The sequence below is a fragment of the Mytilus edulis genome, chromosome 1, assembly GCF_963676685.1.
Source record: "Mytilus edulis chromosome 1, xbMytEdul2.2, whole genome shotgun sequence".
NCBI lineage: Eukaryota > Metazoa > Mollusca > Bivalvia > Mytilida > Mytilidae > Mytilus > Mytilus edulis.
Genome location: NC_092344.1, coordinates 23,254,312 through 23,281,620, shown reverse-complemented (window position 1 = coordinate 23,281,620; position 27,309 = coordinate 23,254,312). Strand labels below are relative to the sequence as shown.

General features: G+C 33.4%; 1 protein-coding gene across 3 annotated transcripts in view; it reads right to left on the bottom strand.

The window, feature by feature from the left end:
• Positions 1-26,631, bottom strand: part of LOC139528454 (uncharacterized) — a 311,112-nt gene extending 284,481 nt beyond the window's left edge. The window contains exon 1 of one of the 3 annotated variants that reach the window (XM_071324466.1): positions 26,533-26,631. Coding sequence is in view for 1 of the 3 variants with exons in the window: in XM_071324436.1 (XP_071180537.1) it covers positions 13,469-13,485 (17 nt within the window). In the remaining 2 variants the exon portion in view is untranslated. Of the gene's footprint in view, positions 1-1,380; positions 1,470-13,468; positions 13,501-26,532 lie in introns of those variants that run through there. The other 2 variants (XM_071324436.1, XM_071324459.1) reach the window with 2 other exon arrangements.
• Between the last annotated feature and the right edge of the window lie 678 nt (positions 26,632-27,309).

The following is a 27,309-nucleotide window of genomic DNA, read 5'->3' as shown; positions in this document are numbered from 1 at the left end:
AAAGTCGCAGGTTCGACTAAAAATGAAATAAAAATATCTGTTATTTTCTCCCTACCCAGTTTATACCTTTTACTTATTATGATGTGGACCGGTGATCGTTAGGCAGCAACCATTTGGAATGCTGAGGTGGGCTATGGATTTTTGGGGAATAAAAGTTTGTTTATAGAAAATGTGGAAAAACATATTTTGACTCTTTACTAATCTTTCTTAATTTAAAACACGAAAAGATAGTTGGACAATGTATATTCAGTTTACCAACTGAAAGAGAAGAAATAACTCTGACTGAAAAGTGACAGCGGAGTATAAGAATGTTTTTTGAATTAGAATGAAATTCAAACCAGTGTAGCTGTGGCCATTGATTGACACATTAAAGTCATCCATTGACTGGGACAATTTACGTGAACGTTTGTCTCTAACGACCACTGTTTTGAATTTCATTCTAAATCATTTAATAGCATTTAATGTTGCATCAAAAGTATATAGTATCACTATCAGTATAAAATTTCTATGATTTATAATATAAGCAACCAAATCGGCATTTACCTAGAAGTTCGACCATACTCAATATGAAGTCACAATCCAATGATGATAAAATATCACCAAAGTTGTATCAATGGTTCTTACATCAACGGCCTTTACACCTCATGCCAAAGGGTATCCATGGTTCACACATCAACGGCCATGGCCCCTTCATGCCAAAGGGTAGGCTGAAGATAGTTACCTATTCCTTTAAAGGAATTATTTACTGGTTGACTGAATAGTCATATCGTCGATGATTGGGTCAACAAAGGAACCTATGCTAGGAGAGGAGACATGCACTGTCTGTCATTGCTAAGATGGGACCTGCCTGTGAAGATTGTTAGTATTTAAGTAGGGTTTTTACTTATCTTTTCCTTCATAAGCACCTGAACAGACAAAGGCAGCTTATGTTTCTATAGGGGGGTCTACAACTTATTTTATTAGGGGGGCACTAACAGCCATAAGAGGGGGCAAGTCATAATTCAGTGATTCTCTATATTATCTTTCTTACTTTTTGTAACATCAACTGAAAACGCCACAGAGTACACGTTTGTCTATGTAAGGTCCAAAAAAGGGCAAACACCTCTGACCATACCCCCCCACCCCCCCCCCCCCTCCTCACACACACACACTTTTTGATCAGCTGCTTTGGATAAGTAAAATTCATATGACGTCTTGCAAGGCATCACAGAAAAAAAAATAGCCTTGCAAGGCGTCATAATTATTTAGACTACATGATCATACATGACTACTATGCAATAATGACATGCCAAAAATGAATTGTTTTCAATATGTGGTGAAAAAAAAATGTTTTTGATTAGCCTTGAAAATAAAGTTTCACAATTCTGTCTACATGTTTACCAGTCTGTTTACGTGTCCACCAGTCTGCCTTCATGTCCACTTGTCTGTGTATGTGTCCACTTGTCTGTCTTCAGGTCTACCAGTCGGTCTAACTGTCAATCAAACAATGAATGCATGCTAATTAGTTTTTCTACATATTTACCAGTCTGTCTTCATGTTTTCCCGTCTGTAAATGAGTTTTGTTTTGTTGTTTTGTCTGACCGTCAGAATCTAACAAGGGTTCACGGATAAGAATAGATGTGATCACCACATCCGAATGTGCTTCATTTTATATACAACGCAATCAAAGGTTTGAAAGTTATTTTCAATTCAGACTTGTTTATATTTATTTCGTTTGGGTTTGTATTATATTTTCCCTCCGGTTTATATTATCCGTTCATCCTAGTTTTTGATTCATTCAAATTCAAAGAATCTATCCTAAATTGACGTCAATTAAATGGCCTTCCAAATACTTTTCGATCCCTAACATCGGAAAAAATGGCATGGGTGAAGAATGACTACAGGTCACAGGACTTTATTTAGGCTCTTCACTATTTTTAATTCTAGCATAAATAGTGTACAGACGTATATAAATAGTGTATAGACGTATTGCATGTCTGGCGTAGATGAGTTCTGTACTATAAAAATGTTGTGAAACTGAAAAAAAAAATCGTTTTTAGTTTTTAACAGGAACTATTTGTATGATATCACTAACATCACAGTTAACGTTTGGTCCACAATAATGGCGATCGATTGCAGACCTGTAACAATCAGTCATACTGATAACCTTCAAACAACTTTGACTTGTAGATTCAGAAGATACATGCTTTAACTATTTGTCAATTATAATCAAAGATGCAATCTAACAGTCACAAATCTGCTTCCAATGGAAAACACAAAAAGTAAGAAGATACCAGAAATAAACAAAATCTGTCGAAGAAAAAGAAAAGTTGATGTTTAATACGTTAATGATTGGTAGGCGACGATAGACGACAAGCGGAGGCAATACTAACGAGAGAGAAACCTTTCGACACATGTATCGTTGAAATCTGAAACGTTTCAATTCCTCCGCTTTTTATGTATTTGGTAGACGAAAAGTACTTAATTAAAACACGAACTTTGAACTGTATAAATTTAGGCATAGATCAACACAGATATTGTAGTTTAGGTGCATGGACAAACTACAGTACACTATTATAACAATACGCCTTTCTAAGACATGACGATAAAACCATCTTATGAGTAGACCCAATAGTGATCTTGGGTTGTTTCTGCTCTTTTGTCGGGTTGTTGTCTTTTTGAAATATTTCCAATTTCCATTCTCTATTGTATCTCAAATGGGATAAACAACACTTTATTGTACATTAACAACCAAATAACCTACATCTTACTGTAAATGAAGATACAGCGATGCGCTCCAAAGCTTGTTAGACAGCTAAAACTTGTTTTATTCCAGTGTTTTGAGATTTTCAGTACACATATGTTAGTTATCGCTTTTGTGTGTTCATGGGTTATAATTGACTTGCTCATCTCTATAAACGCATTGTTAACAGGATCTCCATCCCCCAGAAATTTGTCATTACAACACTTTCAGATTTTTGGGTACTTAATGAACTGTTTTGTGTTTACATTATTTTGTACCAAACGTTGAGCATCACCGATGAGTGTTTTCTAGACGAAATGCACGTCCGGCGTACGAAACTATGCCGGTTTTATTGTTTAAATAATTGAATTTAAAGTGTTTAAGTAATTTGGTCAGAGACATTTTACTTTTTTTTGCTCCCCTGTCATTAATGTATATATAAACATAGATTTTGGCGTGAGCATTACAACGTTTATCTGCAATTATAATATGACGTGCTTCTTTCATGCTATTATGACTGCTTTGTGACCTCACTATTCCTGTTGAAAAGGCATTTATATAATAGATTCATTCAAACATATTATCTGACGATAAAATATAAAATAAAGTATAGGTTACTATTATTGTTGTACTGAAATGACAAAACTGTTTCATATTTATGATAAAGTGGATTGACCCTAGCAGGGAATCGCACCCAATTCACCTATATATAAAACAATAGGCGTTATTACCAATATACTCATCAGCAAAAAATGTATGCATTTCGTGCGACGTACATGTATGATGTACTGCGACAAGACTATTTACAAATCAGTCAACCAGTGAAATAAAGAATAAACGCCTTAAAACATCATATTGTAACATATACAATTCCAAATTTGCATATTACAAAAGTGAATAATTACTTAAACTTAATAAAATAATTTTAAAATATTGATTTCAGGATGGTTGACAGAAAACCAATACAATGACAAGTTTGATGAACTTTTTGAAAGTTTTTGAAGTTTGAAAGCTCCATATTAAACGACAGATTATGCTTTTTCTATCCAAGCCTGCAAACATAAAAAGGACAAGATTACTCTAAATCAGCATTAGTTGGAATACGTGCAGCAATATCATACAACAGTAATGTTATTTTAATGAAAGATAATGCCTTCATGACATCAAATCCTGTTGTAACAGGAATGATAAAATTATCAAGAGAGCCGGCAAAGATGTTACGGTGCACAAAAAACCTGAAGCTGAAGGAGACATACAGCGTTGATATTCCAGTGAGTTTTTCAACCCAGATTCACCAGCAACACTACAAAACAAAGTATTCTTGGACTTGATGTTAAATTTTGAAAGATTAGACGAGGCCAGGACGGGTTAAATAGTTTGACAAAGTCATCTTTTGGTAATTTCAAAGATGACAGGGTCCATACTTATAATAAAATGACATACAATGAGACAAATAAAACTCACCATGGGTCATGGCGTTGATTCCCATGAAAACCGTCAAGAGGTGCGTATGTATGAAAAATCAGGAGATGCTAACTGTTTAGTGACCAGTTTTGATTTTTATCTATCTAAATTGAGTCCTCAATGTAATGCTCTGTTTCCACAGCCTTTGTTTTATCCAAAACCAAATTGCTGGTATGCTAATCAAGCCATGGGGTAAACCAAAATTGAGTCAAATGATGCCAAGGATTACAAATGAAGCAGGCCTTTCCTACAGATACACCAACCATTGTTTAAAAGCTACCTTGGTACTGGGCTGAAAAGCGCCGGGGTCGATGATTTAACTATCGTGTCAGTAACGGGTCATAGAAACATTAAAGCGTTAGAAAGTTACGTTGCTGGACCGTCAGATGCACAAAGGCGTGTCCTTTCATCAACTTAACAGGGTATAGCTATCGCAAGTAATGAATATGTGTCAAAGGGCCCCTCCTGTCAAGTCTCGAATGTCAGCACAACTTTATCAAGGAATCCTCTATAAGATAGGAACATATTTACCAATGCTACAATAACCGGCGGAACATTTACGATTAATTTAGTAAATAAAGACTTATCCAGCTATGTTGATAAGTCGTTCACCTAAGGTCATTTTTTTCTTATTTTTTCTATAGACTTAGTCTTAGATGTTAGTCTTAGATGCATGATTTTTTTATTAGTTGTTAGTGGCTTTGAACTAGCTGTCAGATAACTGCGAGTACTCTCAGATCTGTTCTGAGGATTTAGCATGAAACTGTGCGATTGCATAGCTGTTTCCAAAACCGAACAGTTTAACTGGCGCCTAGCTGCTACGCGAAAAGCCTAGATATATCCTCGTTAAGGGTTCGCTAAAACCCGGGTTTTATGATTAATATCCTGTCCAGTGGGAAATACTGGGAAAACCCGGGGTTTTCTGTGTTTTTTCCTGGATAAAAATGGGCAATTCTTGGTAAATAAAAATACTGGCCTGAATTTTCAGAGGATTCAGTGATTAAACATAAATGCAATATATTTAAGATATTTTATAAACACATTTTGTTTTATAAATAAGTTTCATACTTCTTTAAGAGACTTATAATACAAGTGTATATATTTGAGAAAGTATTATTCTAGCAACTCTGCGACAAGTGTACATGAAGACACATTAGACAAATATAAAAGAAAAAAGCCTTTCTCAATATAAATTATACTAAAAAATCTATCAAATCGCCCTTATGTCTAGATTGGTCAAACTGTAAACATTCATGTAAAACCAAAGAATACATTTTATTTCAAATATATATACCTAATATTAAAAATTAACAATTGCATGTAAGAAAAATTACTTTTAAATAATTTAAATATATATCACTAATTCTTCAGTAATTATTCAGAGTAGAACACAGATATGTTTATATAACAATAATAAGCCTTTGTATTTCTATAAGTGTTACTGACATGACCCTGTAGGGTGTTTATTTAGTAATATGATTGAATTTCTATTTGTATTTACAATTTACTTAAACACTGCAATAAAACGGTTTTTTTTGCAAAGTTTTGATTATTGAAACAATATTAGGAAATTAATAAGGTTTCCTAAAATGTGCAAATCTTGTACTATGCCTACTTAGAATTAGTGGAAAAGAGAATGACATTGAAGTTTCAATCTTCTAGCAATGACTTTCAATGGTTATGTTTATAAAATATATATATTTAGCTATAATACTATGAAACTACCACAAGTCTTTACTCTTTTGTGTTGAAAAACGTTTAAACAATCATATTGCCCAGTATTGCCCACTATAACCCATTTCAGGGAGTATTGCCCAGCCCAGGTTTTGCCTCCTGAGTTTTCTCGGACGGGTAATACTTTGCCAACTCTGTCATCGTTGCCTTTCAAACCGACAAAAGTGGTGACCAAACCCATAATACTTCCGTTTTCGATCACAGTCGATTGCGATCGCCAGAATGTTCAAAGAGGCCTCCGACTTCAGACAGAAATCTACAACATGGACAGTCTCCTCCGTAATGGTGGTATGAATCCCTCCGATGAATCGACGTGTACCCCTTGTTTGTAATTTATGTGAAACATTAGTCTGAACGTCTTAAAGAATCTACGGTGTACGTTTAGATCTGAGCTGAATTCGTCCGCAATGTTTCATCCAACACCGAAGCGTTTGCACTTGTCATTTCCGACAGGATCCTGCAGTTCGAACCCGACGGTTAGAAGATGAACGTCGTGTTCTAGCCTGAAAATATGGTCAACACACTTTTGCGGCGAATTGCAAACAACACAGATCCCAAACAAGGGTTCTCGTGCATAGTATCCGGGAACGAAAGCCAAATCCTCACCCACTTTAATCCACCTTCACAACCGAGGGATGAGAAGAGCTATGAGATATCATTTATTAATCTGGATATCTATAACTCCATCCCCAACTTTCACGCAGGCATCAACTCCTTCCGCCACTCCCCCAATTATGGTGCCAACATCATCACACTGGGCACAGGTTCCTACGACATAAAATACATCAACGATGAGATCCAGCGGCAGCTACTGCTCAACAAACACAAAGTGAAGATCATCATCGATACCAACCTGGTGACCCTAAGAGCAAAGCTTACCTATCAAGTAGACTTCAACGTTGTCAATAGCATCAACACAGTCTCGGGATTCGAGCGGAAGATTTACACGTTCGATATGACCACAGACGGATATACAGAAGGGGAACACATTGTGAATATCACCAGCATCAACAGCATTCTGGTGCATTGTGATATCCTCCATGGAAGTGACAGCTTCTTTCCCTCAGAAGATCCCGGTACGAAGATCATTCTAACCCCTAAAATCCTAGTAAACTGGCTGTTGACCTTGCAAACCATCAATCACATGCGAACGTATCTCACCGATCGAGACGGTAGACCCATCGATTTAAGGGGTGAACATCTCCACATCCGCTTTCATCTTCGTGAAGTATAAATAACTGACTTATTACGAACCTGGTTTTAACTTGATAAAAGGTCAAGCTGATAAACTACAACGGGCTGCCAAAAAGATTGTCCATTCGTTTGTCCCATTCAAACTTGCAAGGCGAACACAACATGTGGCTCATCTCTCGGCAAGTCCAAAAGATTACCAAGTTTCTCCAGAAAGGTACTGGTGGTATAAATCTGGAGTACCACCCAAATAAAGGAAAACATGCATTCTAAAAATAGGTGTATTCCTGCCCATATTGGCAGGGCTGCTAATGACCGCACTTCCCATGGTAGCTAAGACAATTTTACCTGCCTTGGGTGTTTGAGCTTTGAGCGGTCTGGATGGTGAAGCCGTCACCAAGGCCTTAGGTCTGGATTGTACCTTAAACGTGGTGGGTGTGTTTGTACCGTGAAACCTAGTGGCAACGGTCTCTACCTCAAACCCTCAAACATCCGGATCACTTATGGTGAAAGACTCTATTTGAATCGTGGTAAGCAATTCCACGACGGAGCCGGACTGATCTTATGTGCTAACAGACCATTCAAAAACATTCCCTTTCCTCGGTAGACTCCTATAAACAAATAGATTATTTAGATTCTGAAAACCGGCAAACCAGAGTTGATTGTATAGAAGACCACCTCAACGCAGATATTCATAAGTATCAACGTACCTTGAAAATTCAAAAACGACTCGACAAAGTAGTGTCTATAGCACCTTGTGCGTGTTCCTCTAAAGGCAGTTTGATGTTGACCAGCTACACCATGGATTCAGCTTTTACTGGTATAGGTAGTATAGCCTCACTTCCCTTAGGATCCCTTGTTTGCTTAAGTGCCACTACCGAGATGATAATGCTGAGTTTGGAAAGATCGTTACCTGCCTCAAGAACTACTTCGATGAGAAAGATAGCTCAGCTGCGACACCCCTATCCAGTTTCAGTGAGGAGCTTTCAAAGTGAGCTGCCTAATCCCCCATTAAAGCTTTTTATTTGGAAATATCGCATTGGAAGACCTCATTCCTCTCACGATTGCATCAAGTCATAATACTAGACTCCCCCGAACCTTCTTTAAACCCATAACTTTTAATCGACAACCATTCACCTTGGGTACTCTTTTCCCGCCATTAAAAATCCAACGCTGTAATACTGTTTTTCCACCTTAAAAATTTCACGCCGTGTAACTACTTTCTCGCTATAAAAAGACTCATACCGTAATACAATTTCCCCGCTGTTAATAGCTGTGGTACAACACGATTTAGACTCTTTTTAAATAATGTGTCTGTCTCCTTAAAAGGATCGAGATATTCATGTATTAATTCAATCAAAAGTCACAACTCAAGTTCATTACATATTTCATGTAACATGTCGAGATGTTTGAAAATGTCTCTTACTTGTAAGTTTCGTTTCAATATTTTCTGATGTAAATTTGACCAGTTTATAAATATAATTAGCAGAATACACAAGTTCGTGCTTTGCTAAGTAGGGACACAACTCATCCTTATGTAATTTATGCTTAAAAAATGGGGGTGGTGTAGAACCCCTCTTTTCACACAACTACTGAACAATTAGACGGCAATATTCAAGGTGTCACTGAGCTATTCATTAGAAAGGCAAGTTAAAATATAGGACTTAGCTACGTATAGAGCAAGTAGATTACAACATGCAAGGTGTAGTTTATCCTAAAAAAAAACAAGGAGTTGAAGTATGGTAAAGAAAGTAGATGAAAACATGCAAGGTGTTAGTAGCTAAACCTAAATTAGGTAAACGGGTACTAGTATACAGAGTGTTCCTATTACTAGAGTATGCAAGTAAGTATATAGAACTTTGGTATGTATAGAGCAAGTAAAATTGTAGGTCACCACAACAAGGCTTGTTCAGCATCTTGTAAAGTAGTTGTTACTGATTTAAATACCACAAGTTTAGGAATGCACATAATGTTTGCACCAAGTTTGTACTTTGCAGACTTTGTAGCAATAACGGACGACATTCTCGTTACAGGTTGTCTTTTTCTAGATACTGGATCAATTCTGAATATATTCACAAATCTTCTGAATAGATAATACTCATCATAAATACCATGGTTAATATGATGTACGCCAGTCTTGAGTTTCATATTTCAACATCATGACGTTCATAGAATGTGTGGGCCATACATTGTCCATGGGACGTATCGTCCATACCTTGTATACGTATCGTCCATTCTTTGTATGTCGTATATAATGTTAACAAGCTTCAATCTGACCCCATAAGGAATTAACTGATCCCATATATTTCGTATAAGACACTAGTACACTATGTAACTAATATTATCTTACCTCCTATACATTTCTAGGAATATGATTGGTTAAAAGCGTCCTCGTGGAAACCGTGTATATTTAATATTAGGTTAGTTGGTAGGCGGGGCTTATTTCATACACGGTTAGTAGTGGAGTTACGTCCCTTTATATTCCATATAAGGTAGTAAGGAGGCGGGGCTTATTTCATACACGGTTAGTAGTGGTGTTACGTCCCTTTAGAAAAACAAAACAGTACTAAGAAAAAATATTAAAGGTTTCAACAGACGAGGAAAGTGATGATAAAGGGAAGTAAATTCATAAAACACATTAAAATCTAACAAGTTGTCATTGTTGGCATCTGTTTTTGTAAGATCAAAGGAAGTAGTTTCTTAATCATGTTAATGCTAACTGTATTGAAGACTTGCTCCTTTTGATAGGTCACTAGTCTAAATTTTACACGTTAAGAACGTCGGTAAGATAAATTCGTTACATAGTGTGCTAGTGACGTAATGCGGTATATATGGGGTCAGTTAATTCCATATGGGGATTCGAGCTATGCTTTCACCCCATATGGCATTTACTGACCCCATATATACCGTATTAGGTAACTAGCACACTATGTTACTAATATCATCATACAATGACTAGAGATGCTCTGTACAGTTGTATACGGAAATTCGTGTTTCATTAATGACAGTTTAGTTTAAGAAACCTCATGAATCGGAAGATATTGGAAAAGTATAAATGGCGGGAGTCATCATAAGTGTACATGCTGATTGGTTTCCTGGACCGAAATAAATATTAAAAAGAGCACACAAGGAAAAACTTTCAATTAGAAACAAATATTCACAATGAATGTGGCGGGTTTTTGAAACATTATATTCAAAATCTAGATAACTCGTTTGTATGCATTATTTCTAGCATAATAACCGTTGCTTAGCTCATGCTTTCATTATTTGTTCAGTTTCAGATAACATCATCTACCGGTAAAATGGGTTATATGATACTGTTATTAATTATAAATGAATGTTAAAAGCAAACAAAAGCCAGACTAACTATTAACTGTTATGTGCAAAGGTGCACTTTCTTTTTAACAGATCAAATAATGAGACGTGCATTTCAACACCATACAATTGCTAGACAAATATTATTGGGTGGTATTGGATAATGGAAACGTCTTTACAATTTTTAAATTAAACTAAATCAATGTGATATGACTTTTTTGCATTTGATTATTTAGGACCTTGCATCACAGTTGCCATAACTGAAACGATTGAAAATTTAGATATAAAGCAAATATCATTTAGTTTTTTCATCCATTACTTCACTTGGATTTTAAACCTGTTTAAACATTTCAAATTGTTAACCTTATACGTTCCTATTTCATTAAACATGGTTAAATTACGGATCTTTTCAACGTGACATATCAATTGTTTTCAGAAATATATGATAAGGTCAATAAAATTCCCCTAACTAGTTCGTCAATCATCTTTCTTGGTGTTTCTTCCTGTGTTATCATCTCTTTTGACACTTGATATTCCACTCTAATACCGATGATTACACACCACGAAAACCAAACAATACATGGGAAAACAGGAAACATGTTTATTTATGTAATATATAAAAACCTGGTATACATTTTTAAAATCTAGCTTGTAGCAAATCCTTTTTATACACCTGTTAATTATGGGGTTTTTTTCTTAATTAAAGTAAAGAAGGGCTGTTTATCATTAATATAACTGTGTCAAGTATTTTTTTATAACACAATTCAATTACAACTTGATGTAGTATGATGGATTTTTTTTTGGAAAAAAAGTTTTTTTCTGGAAAATGAGAAAGAAAAAAAATATTTGACTCCTCACTGGAGAGAAAAAAAGTTTGTTGCCTAATTTAATTTTGGAATAAACCAGTTCGGGTATCTAGGGACATCCACCAATCGGGGAATTTTCCACCAAAAAAGTAACAATCCCTCATTGAGTAATGATTTACTAGTGCTAAAAATATTCTTAAATACTAGAAAAACACTAGTTTTAAGAAAAAAAAGAACTATATTCATTTTTTATTAGAGAAAATTAGTATTTTCATTTGATCTGAAAAAAGAAAAAGAAAATCTTGTTTTGATTTTATAATTTATATTCAATTCCAGATACAAACATGTAACCTCAGAATGCAGGATTTTACGTCTAATTTTCAAAACAAAATCTTTTGGTGGCGGGAGTGTCCCCAAACCCTCCCAGCAAGTTTGGATCACTTTAAATTTCACTTCGTGATCCTCACAGGTGAAACATAACTTTGTAGATCTAGTAAACATTAATTCGGCATAATGTTTTTTTTATTCAACTAGCCCTTTGGTATAGTGCTTCAAAACGTTCTGGACACAGACTGGGTGTACAAAATAGACATGTACATGGCAAACTATCAACCAAACATTTATTTTTGATAACAAATGTTATTCCATTTTGCTAAAACTTTAGTAGGTTTTTCTATATGAATTGAATTTTGAATAAATAAGCATATTCACCTGCGGAAAAGTATATTCACCGCGCAAAAAGTCGCGTGATTTTACGTGTAAATTTTGGTAAAAACGTTTGATATACAATTGATTTTGGTAAATATTTTCCTTTACATATATTTCTCTCGGAATATGGAATCAAACAATTACTGTCTTTTGTTTCGGTTAATATGTGGTTTTATTGACTTTTGAAAAACTGATATTCACTTCCGCCGTTGGCCTCAGTGAATATCAGTTTTTCAAAAGTCAATAAAACCACACATTTACCTCATCAAAAGACAGTAATTGTATAATATTTATCTTGACTAGACGACTCACACAACTCAATCATTTAAACCATGGAAACAAAAACCAAAAAAAAAAAAATAAATAAAACTGCAACAAAAAACATATTCAAAAAGTTCAAGCTAGCTAGTTTATAGTTTCTTCCAGTCTACGTGATGAACACGTATTTTATTAAAATTGGATGGGAGCAGGATTGAAAAAGGACCGGGGATAGTATATACATGTATGTTTTGTAATATTTCTGAACAAAGTAGGCTGCTTTGCATCTGTATCAATTGAATATCACCCAAGAAATGGACTTTAAAAACAGCAGAAACAAATCCCCTCCCCCAAACCCACACCAAGAGCTATGTTGTCTATATGATAGATGATATGCAGTCAGTGAGATGGGGAAAAAGACTGTTTTCAATAGATGGTGAAAAAATATTTGTTTTTGATTGGCCCTGTAAAAAAGTACAAGTTTTTTTGGCTCAGTGTAAAAAAATGTTTGTCTCAGAAAATAATCAATAAAAAATGGAAAAAGAGGAATTTTGAAAGAATCTGGTGCCTACTTTAGAATGGCTTTTATTAAAATGGTTTGAAAACCTTTTGAGTTATTCATTTTCAAAACATTGTAGAGGTGAGTCTATTTATAGTTTCAAACTGCCACAAACCATTCATTTATGTTATTGTCACACACACACAACCCGAGGGTTGAAATGAACACTTAAGTTTAATGATATTAACAAATATTAAACAAAGAAGAGGAAAAAATGCATTCGATGGAGGGTTTAATCAAATGTAAATAATAACTTACAAACAAGAAAACTATCATATTGAAGCTCTACAGAATCATGTTTTATACAACAAATATATTTTGAAAGGACAAAATAAAACATCCTACAACGGTCCAAATAGAAAAAAATACAGTGTGCTTTTCTTACAAAATTCCAAACGAATAAACAATGACAGTGCCTGAAATTATTATTGAGACCAGTTTTCTTTTCATATCAGGTAATATCATAACATGAAATGCAGTTGAAGATTCTGTGAATTTCTGTATGTTGTTGTTTTCTATTGTTTTCATCTTTGAAAAATTTACTTACATTATAGAACATATCCATGGATGGCCAAATCTAAAACCGTTTAGATTACTTATCAATAATACCAACTGCATGATAATATGATAACATGTACTAACGTAGGATAACGGTAGGGTATTTTACTGATATTAAATTAAAGAAAAAAGTTAAACTTTAATAGAACTTACCAGTAGAGCATTATCATGATTAGCGTAGCCTGCTGTTAACAGGAGAGGCCAGAGGTCCACATGCTGAAATTAAATAGGGTTGGTCTGTTGGTAGGTGTTGATTTACAAAATGATTTATCGGAAAATACTTGGCGGTCAGCTTAACTTATCATTTATGGCTATATATATATATATATATATATATATATATTTCTCTAATTCTTCGTCAATTTACCCTTTTCTGCACCCATTGTATAATTTTTTTTATTCGACTTGTGGCTCGTTTAATCTCAGTTCTTCATTGGTTAAAATCCGATTATGACGTCGAATTTTCTTGCTTTCCTTTGAACTTCCTATTGTGACCGCATGAATAAAGGCGACCATGCCTAATGATGTCACATAGAAAGGGCACATCTTTTTGCAGATCATTCGAAAAGAAGATATAAGTTTGCTTTACTATCTGTTCGAAAATCATTAGATAAACAGATTCCACCACAAAATCTTGTGTAATACGATATTTATCCACTCTCGACTGTTAAATTTTAAGCATTTAAAAGGCTCGACTAGCCTCGCATTTTAGATTTGAAAATGTAACTGTCTCAAGTGGATAAATATCGTATTACACTCGATATATATATATATATAATATGCCATGTATGCGTGACATTTCAATCAGACTTAAATAAAAATTGGCACAGTCACATAAACACCATCTGTAATAAAGCAAACAGTACACTAGGTTTTCTTCGTAGGAATCTTAATATCAGTTCAATCTCAGTAAAGGAACAGGCATATACATCTTTAGTCAGACCATCACTAGAATATGCCTTCTCATTTTGGGACCCTTACTTTACCGATGATATTAACCCTTTCAATGCCAAGACCAAATTTCAAAATTGCCAAGATGTTAGAAATGTAACAATATTACGACGTCACCGATAATATCAGATTTTCAACGTTGAACATTCCTAATTAATGCTTTTGCTACTCTTTCTCCATACATAGGACGCATACGATTTATTCATTGCACACTGTTACGGTTGAGTTTATTTAGGACAGGAGCAATAGGCATTATTAGTATATAAATAAGTAGATTTTAGCAACAACAAAAAGAAAAAGAAACAATTGCAAAAAAAACAATAATATTACAAAACAATGCAAGTTAGAAAAATCAATAGTTAAGTTTTAAAAAATATATGACAAAATGATTGGGAAGGTGTCTAACCATTTGAATGTCCTTTCATTGACTTATTTACCACATCTCCTTTTATTTTTTACATGTGTTAAAATGTCAATGCTAACCTTTTTAACTTGAATGTATTCTTAAAACAAACCATATTAAAGGAGGATATACATGTAGTGAAGGTTCCTTACTGAAAAATCAGCCTCCTGCAAACATTTGCTGCAAGTGTGCTGCAAACTTGCTGCAGACATGCAGCGAACACATAGTCTGGGTTTGGGGTGTGTTTGTTGCAAATAAGCTGCAGATCTGCTGCAAACAATTAACTATGCAATTTGCAAATAAGTTTTTGCTGCAGACCTGCTGCAAACATTTATATGCAAATGAGTGTTTGCTGCAGACCAGCTGCTGCAAACATATTTTTGCAAATTAATCTTTCTCCTGCGTGTTTGCTGCAGACCTGCTGCAAACATTTATTTGCAAATGAGTGTTTGTCGCAGACCTGCTGTAAACATATGTATGCAAATTAATCTTTCTCCTGCCTGTTTGCTGCAGACCTGCGACAAACATTTTTATTCAAATCAATCTTTCTCCTGCGTGTTTGCTGCAAACTTGCAGGAACTACATACGTTATACAATTAACCAATGTCTTGTTGTGTACACATCATATTATCAATATTACCAATGTACAGCAAATTCTCAAAAAGATATGTAACATACATTCGGTACTGATGTTAAATGGCCATCTTGTTATCATGGTTATGGTTGTACTGATGTTAAATAGCCATCTGACTGGTTATGGTTGTACTAATGTTAAATGGCCATCTTGTTATGGTTGTTCTGATGTTAAATGGCCATCTGAGTGGTTATGGTTGTATTAATGTCAAATGACCATCTGGTTATGGTTGTAATGATGTTAAATGGCCATCTGGTTATTGTTATTCTGATGTTAAATGGCCATCTGACTGGTTATGGTTGTACTAATGTTAAATGGCCATCTGGTTATGGTTGTACTGATGTTAAATGGCCATCCGGTTATGGTTGTTCTGATGTTAAATGGACATCTTACTGGTTATGGTTGTACTTATGTTAAATGACCATCTGGTTATGGTTGTACTGATGTTAAATAGCCATTTGGTTATGGTTGTACTGATGTTAAATAACTATCTGGTGAAACAAGTAGAGAAAGATTTGCATACATGATTCAATTTCAGAAAACAAGACATGAAATTCCAAACTTCAAATTGGAATGCAGCATTTATGAGAGGAAATAAATGCTTTATAAATGTACATCATCTCGTATTTGTAAAACATGATGTTAATCAAGAACGCATACACTGTCAGAATCTGGGAATTTGTCGTATATCACATCAACTGCATTTTATAAAGGTTATTGTAGTTTTAGTCTAATTTAGATTTCTTCTTTTTTGCTGGCTTGCAATAAAGTGGACCACATATTTGGCCTTCTCTTTATTGCCCGACAAAAGCATATTTTTTGGTTCATGATTTCCTCTTGGTTTCTTCATACAAATCAAATAAGATTGCGCGCCTTTCTGAACGTTAAACATAGGCATTGATTGTTTTCTTATAATTTTTGATCATATTTGTTGTTGGAAAGTTTGCTATAGCAAAATACTTTTCTTAGGCATCAGCCGCAAACCAGAAGTTGGACATACTATATTACTATAGGATGTGTGTTCTACTCCTAGATAAAATTTAGTACTAGTGTTTGAATACTTATTCTAGGAAGATACTTTTGAAAATTTATTTTTTGTAGTTGTTGACGGCTTGCAAACTTTACTGTTTTATGCTTTATTCCGACATGTCCAAACAAATAATGTCCCCAATAAACATGATAAAGCTCTCTTTCCTCACAACTTGTTACGTTCTTTTATATAGAATTGGAGGGTAGGAACGTGTCTATTGGGTAGAGGTACTCTAGTGCGCCACACTCCTTAATCTGCTCTTTAGATCAACTAATTATATTCAAGTAGATCAGTTAGTTCATGACCATACACATTTTATCACATTAATATATATCAAGAAAATAAATCTGCAGTTTTGCATCCAATATTTTGTAGATATTATAATGACCATTAAACAGTAAACAGGCTTGAAAGATAGACCCATATTGGTCACTCAACACCCAGTGGCCGTAATATTTCAGGAATGTTTTGGGCCAAAACGCAATTTACGCTAAAATAACCGTTCCATTATGAGCTTAACTCCGGTGTATGGACACATCACAAGGTGATAATGAATATTACATAGGAAAAGGCGATGATTTACAAGTTAATAACGAACATCAGCATTTATTTGATTTGGTATTTTCTTATGGTAATCAATTCAACATTGTAATTTTAAGTGTCCGGGTGATGGTGGGGTGTAGGAGTACTTTTTTTAGTTTTTAGGGGTATTTTTTTCTTCTGACTACCATGCCATATATTAAGAATAGTTTGTAGAGTTATCTCCTTCCACTTAGTGGTACTATTATTTTACCTATCGTACGTCCCGACATCCTATTTCTCACGAGAAATCTAATTTAATAAGTGTCGTTGCATGTAGGGAACTGGTCCTAAATAGGCTAACATTGGGTTGAAATGCTATCGAAGTTCTAGGACTATTTTTGAAACATGTCAAAATAAAGGATCCCTAAAACGACTCTTACTCTAAAACATACTTTAGTGTCCAAAAATAACAAATAGATCAGACATACTGTTTTTCAATTTGAAGTGGTTTTTTTTATATATGTATTAATGGCATGCGTCGGAAGCGCTTTTCCGGACTTCTGAGTTGAAACCTTATTTTCTTCATAGCCTAAGGTGACCAGAGAACATCATACAACAAAATTACGCAAATTACATCATACTTTTGTATATTAATGCAAAAACATGAAATTAATAAGAATTAATATGGGTTGGATTGCCGATTTAAGAATTTGAATTGATGGTTTTTTTATTTGACGTAGAAGAGATTAAATCTATAATTTAACATTAATAATTGCGGTAAGAATTTAAATTTTAAAGCAATCGAACACAGTTGTCAAAACACTTGAGTGGTTTATAGTTCATCATATGCATGATCCATGTTTGTGAATGAATTGAACAATCTCATCTCTGGTATCTGGTCTCAACAAAACATAAGACTCAAGGTAATAATAGCATTAAACATGCATTAAAATATTAATAGATTTAAATCTCTGTTTTAATTAAGTCTTTCCACTTTTCTGTGGAAAGACTTATTGTATTTCTTCTGATTATTTTTTTTTCTTCCGTCAAATTTTGTTCTTTGCGATAAATATTTGTTTTGCAATATGTAGCTTAAATATTTCTCATATGGTATCGTATAGTTTATGCGCTTTTAAATTTCACCCTGCTAAGACGAACCATTTTCTTTGTTAGAGTTATCTCCCTATTCACTGTTTATCATCTGTGTGCATCTCCTTCGTAACAAAAAAGATAGCGACAAAATTCCTTTTACACATTGTTCGTTACATCCTCAGATATTTTTGGCTAATTTGGATTGAAGGGATTCAAAGAAATTTTATAGGAGTTATCTACCTTTACCAAATTAACGATATGTCTTTTTAACTCATACACCGTTGACCGTATAAGTCTGCAATACTTTTATGTGAGGCCCTTAGGTCCTAACTTAGAAAATGAAGTCAAGGTCAAAGGTCAAGGTCAAGTTCTAAATTTTGACTTTTCCTTGTTTTGAGATTTTCTCCGACGATTTTAAAGATATACATTAAAGAACAAGTTACAAAGTGTTTGCTTTATTGTAATGAAGATATGTTACATGTGGTCTGAGCATCTTATAGGAGTTAGTGCCCCTGAAATGTCTTAATATAAGGTTATTTGATTATAACTTCAACTAAGTTCATAATAAAGCCATATGACCTTGTACAAAAAGTTAGGTGACATATGACCTTGAAAAACGACTACCGGAAACGACCTTGAGAAAACCGGAAGTAGCCTTTTTTGCAATTTTTTCATATAAAAGTACTCAGAATCCACATATTTTGTCATATATATACATAAACTGATTACTGAAGACTAAAAATGACTTCCAACAAACCGGAAGTGGCCAATTATCTAGAAACTATATATTTTTGGAATCAGTGTGAAGACCGGAAGTGACATTCATTTCACCAGAAGTAGTATATTATCTCCCTTATATCACTCAAAAATATAATTTAACCATTATTTATCGTATCAGTATGAAGAAACTATCTTCTTATCAAAAGGATCCGGTAAGGGCCGATTTCGGCCTCAATTCTCAAGTTCATCTAACGAAAGATTTTAGACACTTTCTAAACACTTAAGTGACTAATTCAATTGATTCAATTCAATTGATTCATTTAGTTAATTGGGTTAATTGGGAAGATTTTAACTTAATAAGTCATTTAAAACGCCCCGATTCAAGCTTAAATGTGAAAAATCTATCAAATATGCCAAAAATCGTCAGTTTTCAGATGATTTTTGTCAAAAATGAAAGCGACCGCATCCGTGTTCATCCTCAACCTTTATATATATTATGTATTATCATCAAATACAACTTACATTTCAATATTATGAATGATCACGAATGCGGCCACTTTCATTTCAGACGGAAACCGTCTAAAATTTAACTAAAATGCTACAATTGTGAAGATTTCAGTAATTTAGCATGACTTAATGATGCTAGTACCCGATATATGTGCATTGTTTTGTCAAAAACAGCCCATATTTATGTAGCAGAAGCATTCTACTTTGCAATAAATATCTAAACGATTACATTTTCACAATTTTCTAAAACTGCTATATTTTGAGGCCAAAAAGGGGTCTTACTGAACCTACTCCTTTCTTTCATGTGGAAAGACTTTCAATTGTTCTCTGAACAATTGGTTTTTAATTCTCATTTTAATGGTTTCTCTCTTGCGAGAGATTGATTTCAATCAGAGAAATGTGTTTTCCTTGACAGTTGGGAAATATTTTTTTTCTATTGAATGTAACAGATCTTAAACTTATACAACCAGATGAAATTTCAGACATCTACAAGGCTCGTGCTTTTTTTGTGGCAACCATGACAATTGATTGGCAAATTTACAAAATATATATACTCATTACTGGCTGTGTGCAAATGTATGTAAGAATTTACTAAGCAAAACAGAAGTTATTTTAAATCGTTTACTTAGTAAATAGCTAGGAACTGTAGCATATATACACTTAAAACAAAATACAATTATATTAATTATGATTAGAAAACAAAACGACCCATAATCCTCATTCAATTTCTGGGTTGCAAAATTGAATTATAAAAAGATAAAAGTAAACCATCAACACTACAATCCCAGAAAGTACACAAATTAAATAATGCCACTGACGGGTCAAAACAGTACGTATTAAGATATTTTAATAGTATTTATGTTCCAGACCATCTGAATATTTGGATCTATGCGTACTTTTTTCAAAATACGTATACGGTCGGACTGAACGCGTAAGGTCTAATTAATTTTAATTGTAAATGAAATAAAAACTTAATATTTTAACTGTTTAAAAAAGTCACATATATATTTACAATACTTATATAAAGTGCCTAGAAAATCAACCTAACGATGTAAGAGTAGATTTGATTCGTAACTTCCTCCCCGGCGCCGGGATGGGACCTGTACTTTATTTTCTAACTTCTACGACAACACCGCCTAGCATTGCGCAGAGACCTTATCCCCTCCTCTAACTCTAGCTTATAAAAATAAGCTTTCGTTTCGGGAGGTGTTACCTCCTTTAAGGAATTAAACAAGGATATCTGGTACAATACACGAAGTATTTATTTTTAGTGTACAGAAATGATCATCTACTCATCTCTTCAGTATAATTGCAGAATGCTAATCTATTTTTAGAAGCATACAATCACTGTAAAGAAATATATGTATATTTCTGTCTGTTTGTAGTGACAACTGCCAGTTATACCCTTGATACATATTCTAAGGCCTGGTATTTCTTAATCATAAGAAATCCGATGGACAAGGTATAATTTGCAGTTGTCACTACACACAAGCAGAAATATATATATATATATAAGTACGTCTGAGTCAGTGACAACTCTACATCAGATTTACCCATCGGATCGCCATCAATGATGGTGATACATGGCTGTGTACATAATGTATATACAACTCGTCTAAACATCAACCCAACAATGTTAGATCTGTAAATTTGCTTTCGCAAATTTTTGGTTCTTCCCTCGCCGGGATTCGAACCCATGCTACTGTGATATCGTGACACCAAATCGCCTGCACTGCAGCCGTCCCGCCAGACCACACGACCACCTGGGCTCTACAAAATAAAGCTTTCAGTGGCCGTGTGTTACCTTTCCTCGTCAGTTTTAATCTAGCGGCGTACTACAGTACATGATATATAAGGCATGGAGATGTTATTATTACAGATCAGCTCAATTATCTATATTAAAGGATCCTACAAATTAATGTAAGATACACTGACTCAGACGTATTTATAAATATAATTATTTTCTGTGACTGTATCTTACTTTGACTTTGAGAACAGATCAATTACAAGAGTCAAACATTCGGATCCAGAATTCATATGGCAAAAAGTTATTTCTGTCTATTTAATTCTTTCGGAGTTGGTATATATTCTAATCTGTTTGCTTATTTGTTCTTTGTTCTACGAATATCTTTCTATACATGTACATTGACAATGAAACCACATTTTCTGATAAGAATTGTTTTGATGGTCCAAGCAATATGTCGAAAACGTGTACATTTTATTTTTTCTAGCTTCTCGCATGCGATTGTGGTACCTTTTTGGTCACACTTTTCATTGTGTTGCATCTAAATATGAATTGTAACATTTTATAGTGACTAAACAGGTAAAAGATATACTTCTCAAGAAACAAAAAAAGAAAACTTCTTGGCACCATGCTATGAAGGAATAAAAACTGAGAAATAAAATTGAGAATGGGGAATGTGTCAAAAAGACAACAACCCGACCATAGAACAGACAAAAGCATGAAGTCACCAATAGGTCTTCAATGCAGCGGGAAACTCCCGCACCCGGAGGCGTCCTTCAACTGACCTTGAAACGAATATATATACTAGTTCAGTGAGAATGAACGTCATTAAACTTCGAATTATAGCATAGCATGAAAGAATTGTTAGTTATACGTAATTATGCATACCAAGGATAGCTATCAGTGATAGTGCAGATAACGCAAACTTTTTATAAGTTTATCCGGTTTTTCAAACATTTTATGTTCAAATTTTCGCTTCACACCAATCGGTCAAAAAGGCTATTTCTTCTCTACTGAAACGTCCAAACAACGAAAAGTGTTTCATTCACCAACAAAAACGTGCGAAAAATATCCCAAGCAATTTTGTATATCAAAATAATGTAGATCCGTGCGACCGTTCATGTCAATTGCGAAATGACCAAATAATTTTTATATAACGACCAGTCCACTGATATTGACATTATCAGAGAGTACACATCAAAGGAAAAATGCACAAATCACCGAAAAATATGTTAATTGGTTTAATACGAAATATGTTAATTTGTTTAATACGAAATTGATATTAGGTGAGTTCGATTGTCTCGAAAACAACCCTTTCAATTCGGTAAAAGTAAGATGTTTTAAAACATTTATTTAAAGTCATTTGGTACATTTATCAACTTGGTGAATCAGGTTGTTAGATCACGGAGGCGGGTATCCATTTCGAATGATAAAAAAGAGTGTAACGGAGCGCAAATTAATGTACTGTAGAAATATTTTAAATTACAAGTCGCGGACACTTTATATGATTTGTTAAATGATCATAGTTCACTTTGGGACATCCTAATCCTATCATTATGCGTGTGTTATTGGTAACTATAAATTGTCTTCAGAAGAGTCTTTTTTTAAATCTTTATGAAAACAAAGAAAGGGCAGAAAAGTTATTGTGTTGTTTTTATAAATGATGGTTTAAATTTTACAAACGTGTAATAACAAAGTCTAATATAAAAACTAGTCTCAAAATAAACATTGATATCAGTAGAATTGAGGCAAGGTCGATCAGATAAAATTGTATTTTTATGCAATTTAAAAAAAAAAGAAAAGAAGAACATGTATTTTAGGCTCAACGGATTGACGGTTAAAAAATGTAGACAACGGTGGTATCTCTAAAATATTTCATTTTATTATTATACGAAGGTGTTCTAATATTTACTTCTTCTGTAGCTGTAAGTCAATGGGGTACGTGTAATGATGATGGTTTATTAATGGTTACAAAAACCGTGTGTTCATTATAAATCGTAAATTGTTTTTGTTTCCATTTTATATAATACACGTTAGACGATGTTTAGTTCAAAATTTCAACACAATTGTTTTACCAAAGGACGGTGGTAGTTTTGAACACTCAAGCCTCCTCTAAAAAAAATAGCACTGCGATATAGGTACGTAGTTTGAAGCGTAAATAACTAAACAATTAATCAATATAACAATAATCGGGAATTGGAAATAACAGTTCGAATGACTATTCTGAATACTTTAGACTGTAAAATAATCGCTAGAGTGTTCCTACTCAGTGAAGATGACTCCATTTAAGTTAATTGAATTTGATGATCAGTCTTTATTGTACTTGATTATAAGTTTGAACTGACATATCCATTCCATCGTTAAGAATTTTACACGGTCACTACTTAAACTCTTTAGAAAAAAAATATGGTAACAAAGCCGACTGTTTCACCAAGGTCTCCATGTATTATGATCTAAATAAGATAAAAAAAAAAAATTTACGAATCAAAAATTTGAATCATTTGTACAAGTTCTTCATTAACCGATTCGAGATTTTTATTCATATTGTTAAATTGATAACTTCGACTTATATAAGAAATGGAGTTACATAAAACTGAAATTTATTGTTTTACTAAATAGTGGATATATATAAATGTGGTATACATTTTCTGAATAGGAATGCTGTATACAAAATGAAATTAAGTGTGTTCAAACAATTCTATCATTTAAATCACTCCCTAGTATTTAACGTTTTAATTGCACCGAATACACAAATTTCAGCTGTAATTAGTGGGAAAAAAACATACCGAATGTATCCATGCGACGTCCACAAAATGTGATCTTTTAAAAATGAGCACATTAAATATGTTAATTGCATCAATGTTTCTCAAAAATTAATAGTAAACATGACCTTTTGTCAAATTGTTCTAAATATTTGAAAAAATAAGAGAAAACATCAGTTATTCGATTTTTGGAATTGTACCCTCGTGATAGGGTGTTACAAATTAACATGGTGGGTTTTTTTTTATTATAATATTTTGAAGTTATTATGTATGGCATTGGATTAGCCCATTGATTATAAACCTATTCATAAAAATTCTTTAGCACATGAAGGAAAACATGAATGATGTTTATTGATACAAACAACTATATCTTAAACAAAACGGAACAATTAAAAAGTTGTTTTTTACCTTAAAATTGAAAATGATATTGGTTTACTAGTACAGTACAAATCTTATAAAATACGATCCTGACATAGGAAATTGGATCTACAGTTTATAAAATAAAACTAGGTAATATGTTTAAAGTTAAATTGATACTAACAATGGACATGATTTTTACAGGAGTATATGAGGATTTTTATTTGGAATTGGATTTCAAACAATTTTCCTAAATACTTAGCTTTCTGTATATAATTCTTATTCTACTTATAGTTTACACACACATGTCTCCATACGAATCATATTAACTGAATGTTTTTACTTTTTGGTTGAGTTTACTCGAAAAATAAACTACGCAAGTAAATTGACTTTCCAATTTTAGTTATCAATGTTCTGTTTATCTTTTACTGTTAATCATTCTCTTTCATTATCACAAACGCTTGTGGAAATGACACTTTTTACAGATATGTTGTGATTTTCAGTTGTTTTCTTCTTTTAAATCTAAATTCCACAAAGATCACAAAACAACACATTCAGCAGAGTATGAATAACATACTTAAACAGTCTTGTTTTAATCTGAAAATTGGCCAATAGAACTTAATTCAATATATACATTTATACATATATATATATAGCAAATAAACTCATCATACATATCAGGACTACATTTTGTATATACGCCAGACGCGCGTTTCGTCTACAAAAGATTCATCAGTGACGCTCACAAAGTAAATACGGTGTACAGAATGTATATATTAAAATGTTAAAATTCGCAGACTACATTTCACATCAAATAGTATTCTAACGAACTGTTATTATTTGATGTGAAATGTAGTCTGCGAATTTTAAAATTTTAATATATAATGTAGTCTGCGAATTTTAAAATTTTAATATATATATAATTAAAATTTTAAAAATCGCAGCCTACATTTCACATCAAATAATAACAGTTCGTTAAAATATTATTTGATGTGAAATGTAGTCTGCGAATTTTATATATATTATAAGTACATATGAACCAATATACATATATATATAAAAGTCTTTAAAAAGGACCAACCAGAGAATTTACTTTGTACCGGTTCGTCTAAAATAGTCGATACTATGCAGATGAGGAAAAAATTATATCGGTCTAAAAAATTGCACAACGGTACTAATATAAGATGTTATACGAAGATGTTGCTATCAAATCGTGTTGACAAATATTTCGGCTTAACAAATACTGACGAAGGCTAGTAGTAATTTGTAATAAATGTATAACAAAAACAAAATTTTTGAAACAAAGACAACCCACAACTTTTGATCCAATCATTAAATATTTGAAGGACAAATGTGCATCACGGTTGTCTTAAATCACTAATTTATAACTAAACAAAAATGGTGTCAATACCACTGTTTATCTACAGTAGAAATTAGAAAAACATTAACACTATGTTCAGGATAGAATTTGGTAATAAAAGTAGCAACTATATATATATTTCTTGCGTCGGAAACTCTTTTAATGAAAACCTTCATCGGTTTCTTTTCTTCGAAACTTCATAGTAAAAGTGACAGTTTTATCCGTAAAATGATTTTCTATGGGAAAATTACATTGTTTATTTGTACAGAAGTAAACTAAATATGACTTGGTTCAAAAAATTTAAATCAGTTGACAACACCAGTTAGTCTACATATTTCACATTCATTTGAGAAGATTTTTAAAGTTAAAATCATAAAAAAAACTTGTGTAAAATTGTCCTGAAAGGGCAATAACTCCTTCAGGGGTCAATTGAAAATCTTGGTATACAAACTTTATTGAAGATCTGACTTTACTAAACATTTTTGCTGTTTCCAGTATATCAATTTCTTCAATAATATTCAAAGTAATAACCAAAAACTGTAAAATTTCCTTAGAATAACCAATTTAGAAGCAGCAACATAACAATGGGTTGTTCGGTCTGTCTGAAAATTTCAGGGCTGATAGATCTCGAACATTTTTGCCCCATGTCAGATTTGCTCTAAATGCTTTAGTTTCTGAAATATAAGCCTAAAACTGCATTTGACCCCTATGTTCTATTTTTAGCCCTGGTGGCCATGTTTGTCGATGGATCACAACTTCAGATACAATTGATAAATAAGATACCATAAGACACATTTAGTTAAAGTTTGAAGGTATTTGGCAGAGTAGGTTCAGAGGAGAAGATTTTTTAAATAGTTTACGACGATAGACGACGATGGACGACGGACGACAGACTACGGACGCCAAGTGATGGCATAAGCTCACATGGGGCCCTTCTGGCCACGGTGAGCTAAAAACGTATAACAATTATACATGAGCAAGCAACATTTATTGAGATACATAACGATAAACTAACAAAAATGTTTCAACTGTATCAAAGAGATTATCAAAAAAAATCTAGATTGTAAACGATCAAATGGTGCTTTCTTCAGATTAACCTAGTAAACGTTTACATTGATTATGAAAAAATACTCACCTTATCGCTAATGTTAATATCCAGTATGACAATATTGACCTTCTCCGAAAAACTATTTTTAATGTTGGTAAAGACCTGAATTACCTGTGTCACAGATATTACTTCGCAAACACGTCTTCTGTCATATTTTGTTTCTTTTAATGCATCATCAGCATTATAAACGTTTAATCCACCATTTTCTACATGAGAAAATGTCAGTACCAAGTCATTAATATGGCAGGTGTTATTCATTCGTTTGATATGTTTGCGCTTTTGTTTTGCCATTTGATAAAGGCTTTACGTTTTGAATTTTTCTCGAAGTTAGGTAATTTTGTGATTTTACTTTTTAACATACAGACTATTGTGTTATTCTGTTGAAATCAAGCAACTTATTATATCTATGTATATATTGTTTGTCAAACTGGTCTTTCGTTGTCTACACATTTTGGATTTACCTTCAATTGTTGTTTGCCTCGAGCATCACTCATGAGTCTTATGAGGACAAACCCCAAGTTTAGCGTACCAAAATAAACTCATCATAGATACCCGGATTGATTTTTTTATTTACGCCAGACGCGCGTTTCGTCCACAAAAGACTCATCAGTGACTCTCGATTCTAAAAAAGTTGAAGAGCATTGAGGACCAAAAATTATAAACCCGGAATATTAAATAAATTATACATATTTTATCAGATTCCTGACTGATTTTACTTTGCAATCATCTGCAAATGTCATACAGGAGATCATAAAAAAGCAAAAAAAATTCCAAGATTTTCAGATTTAAAATTTGCACTGATCA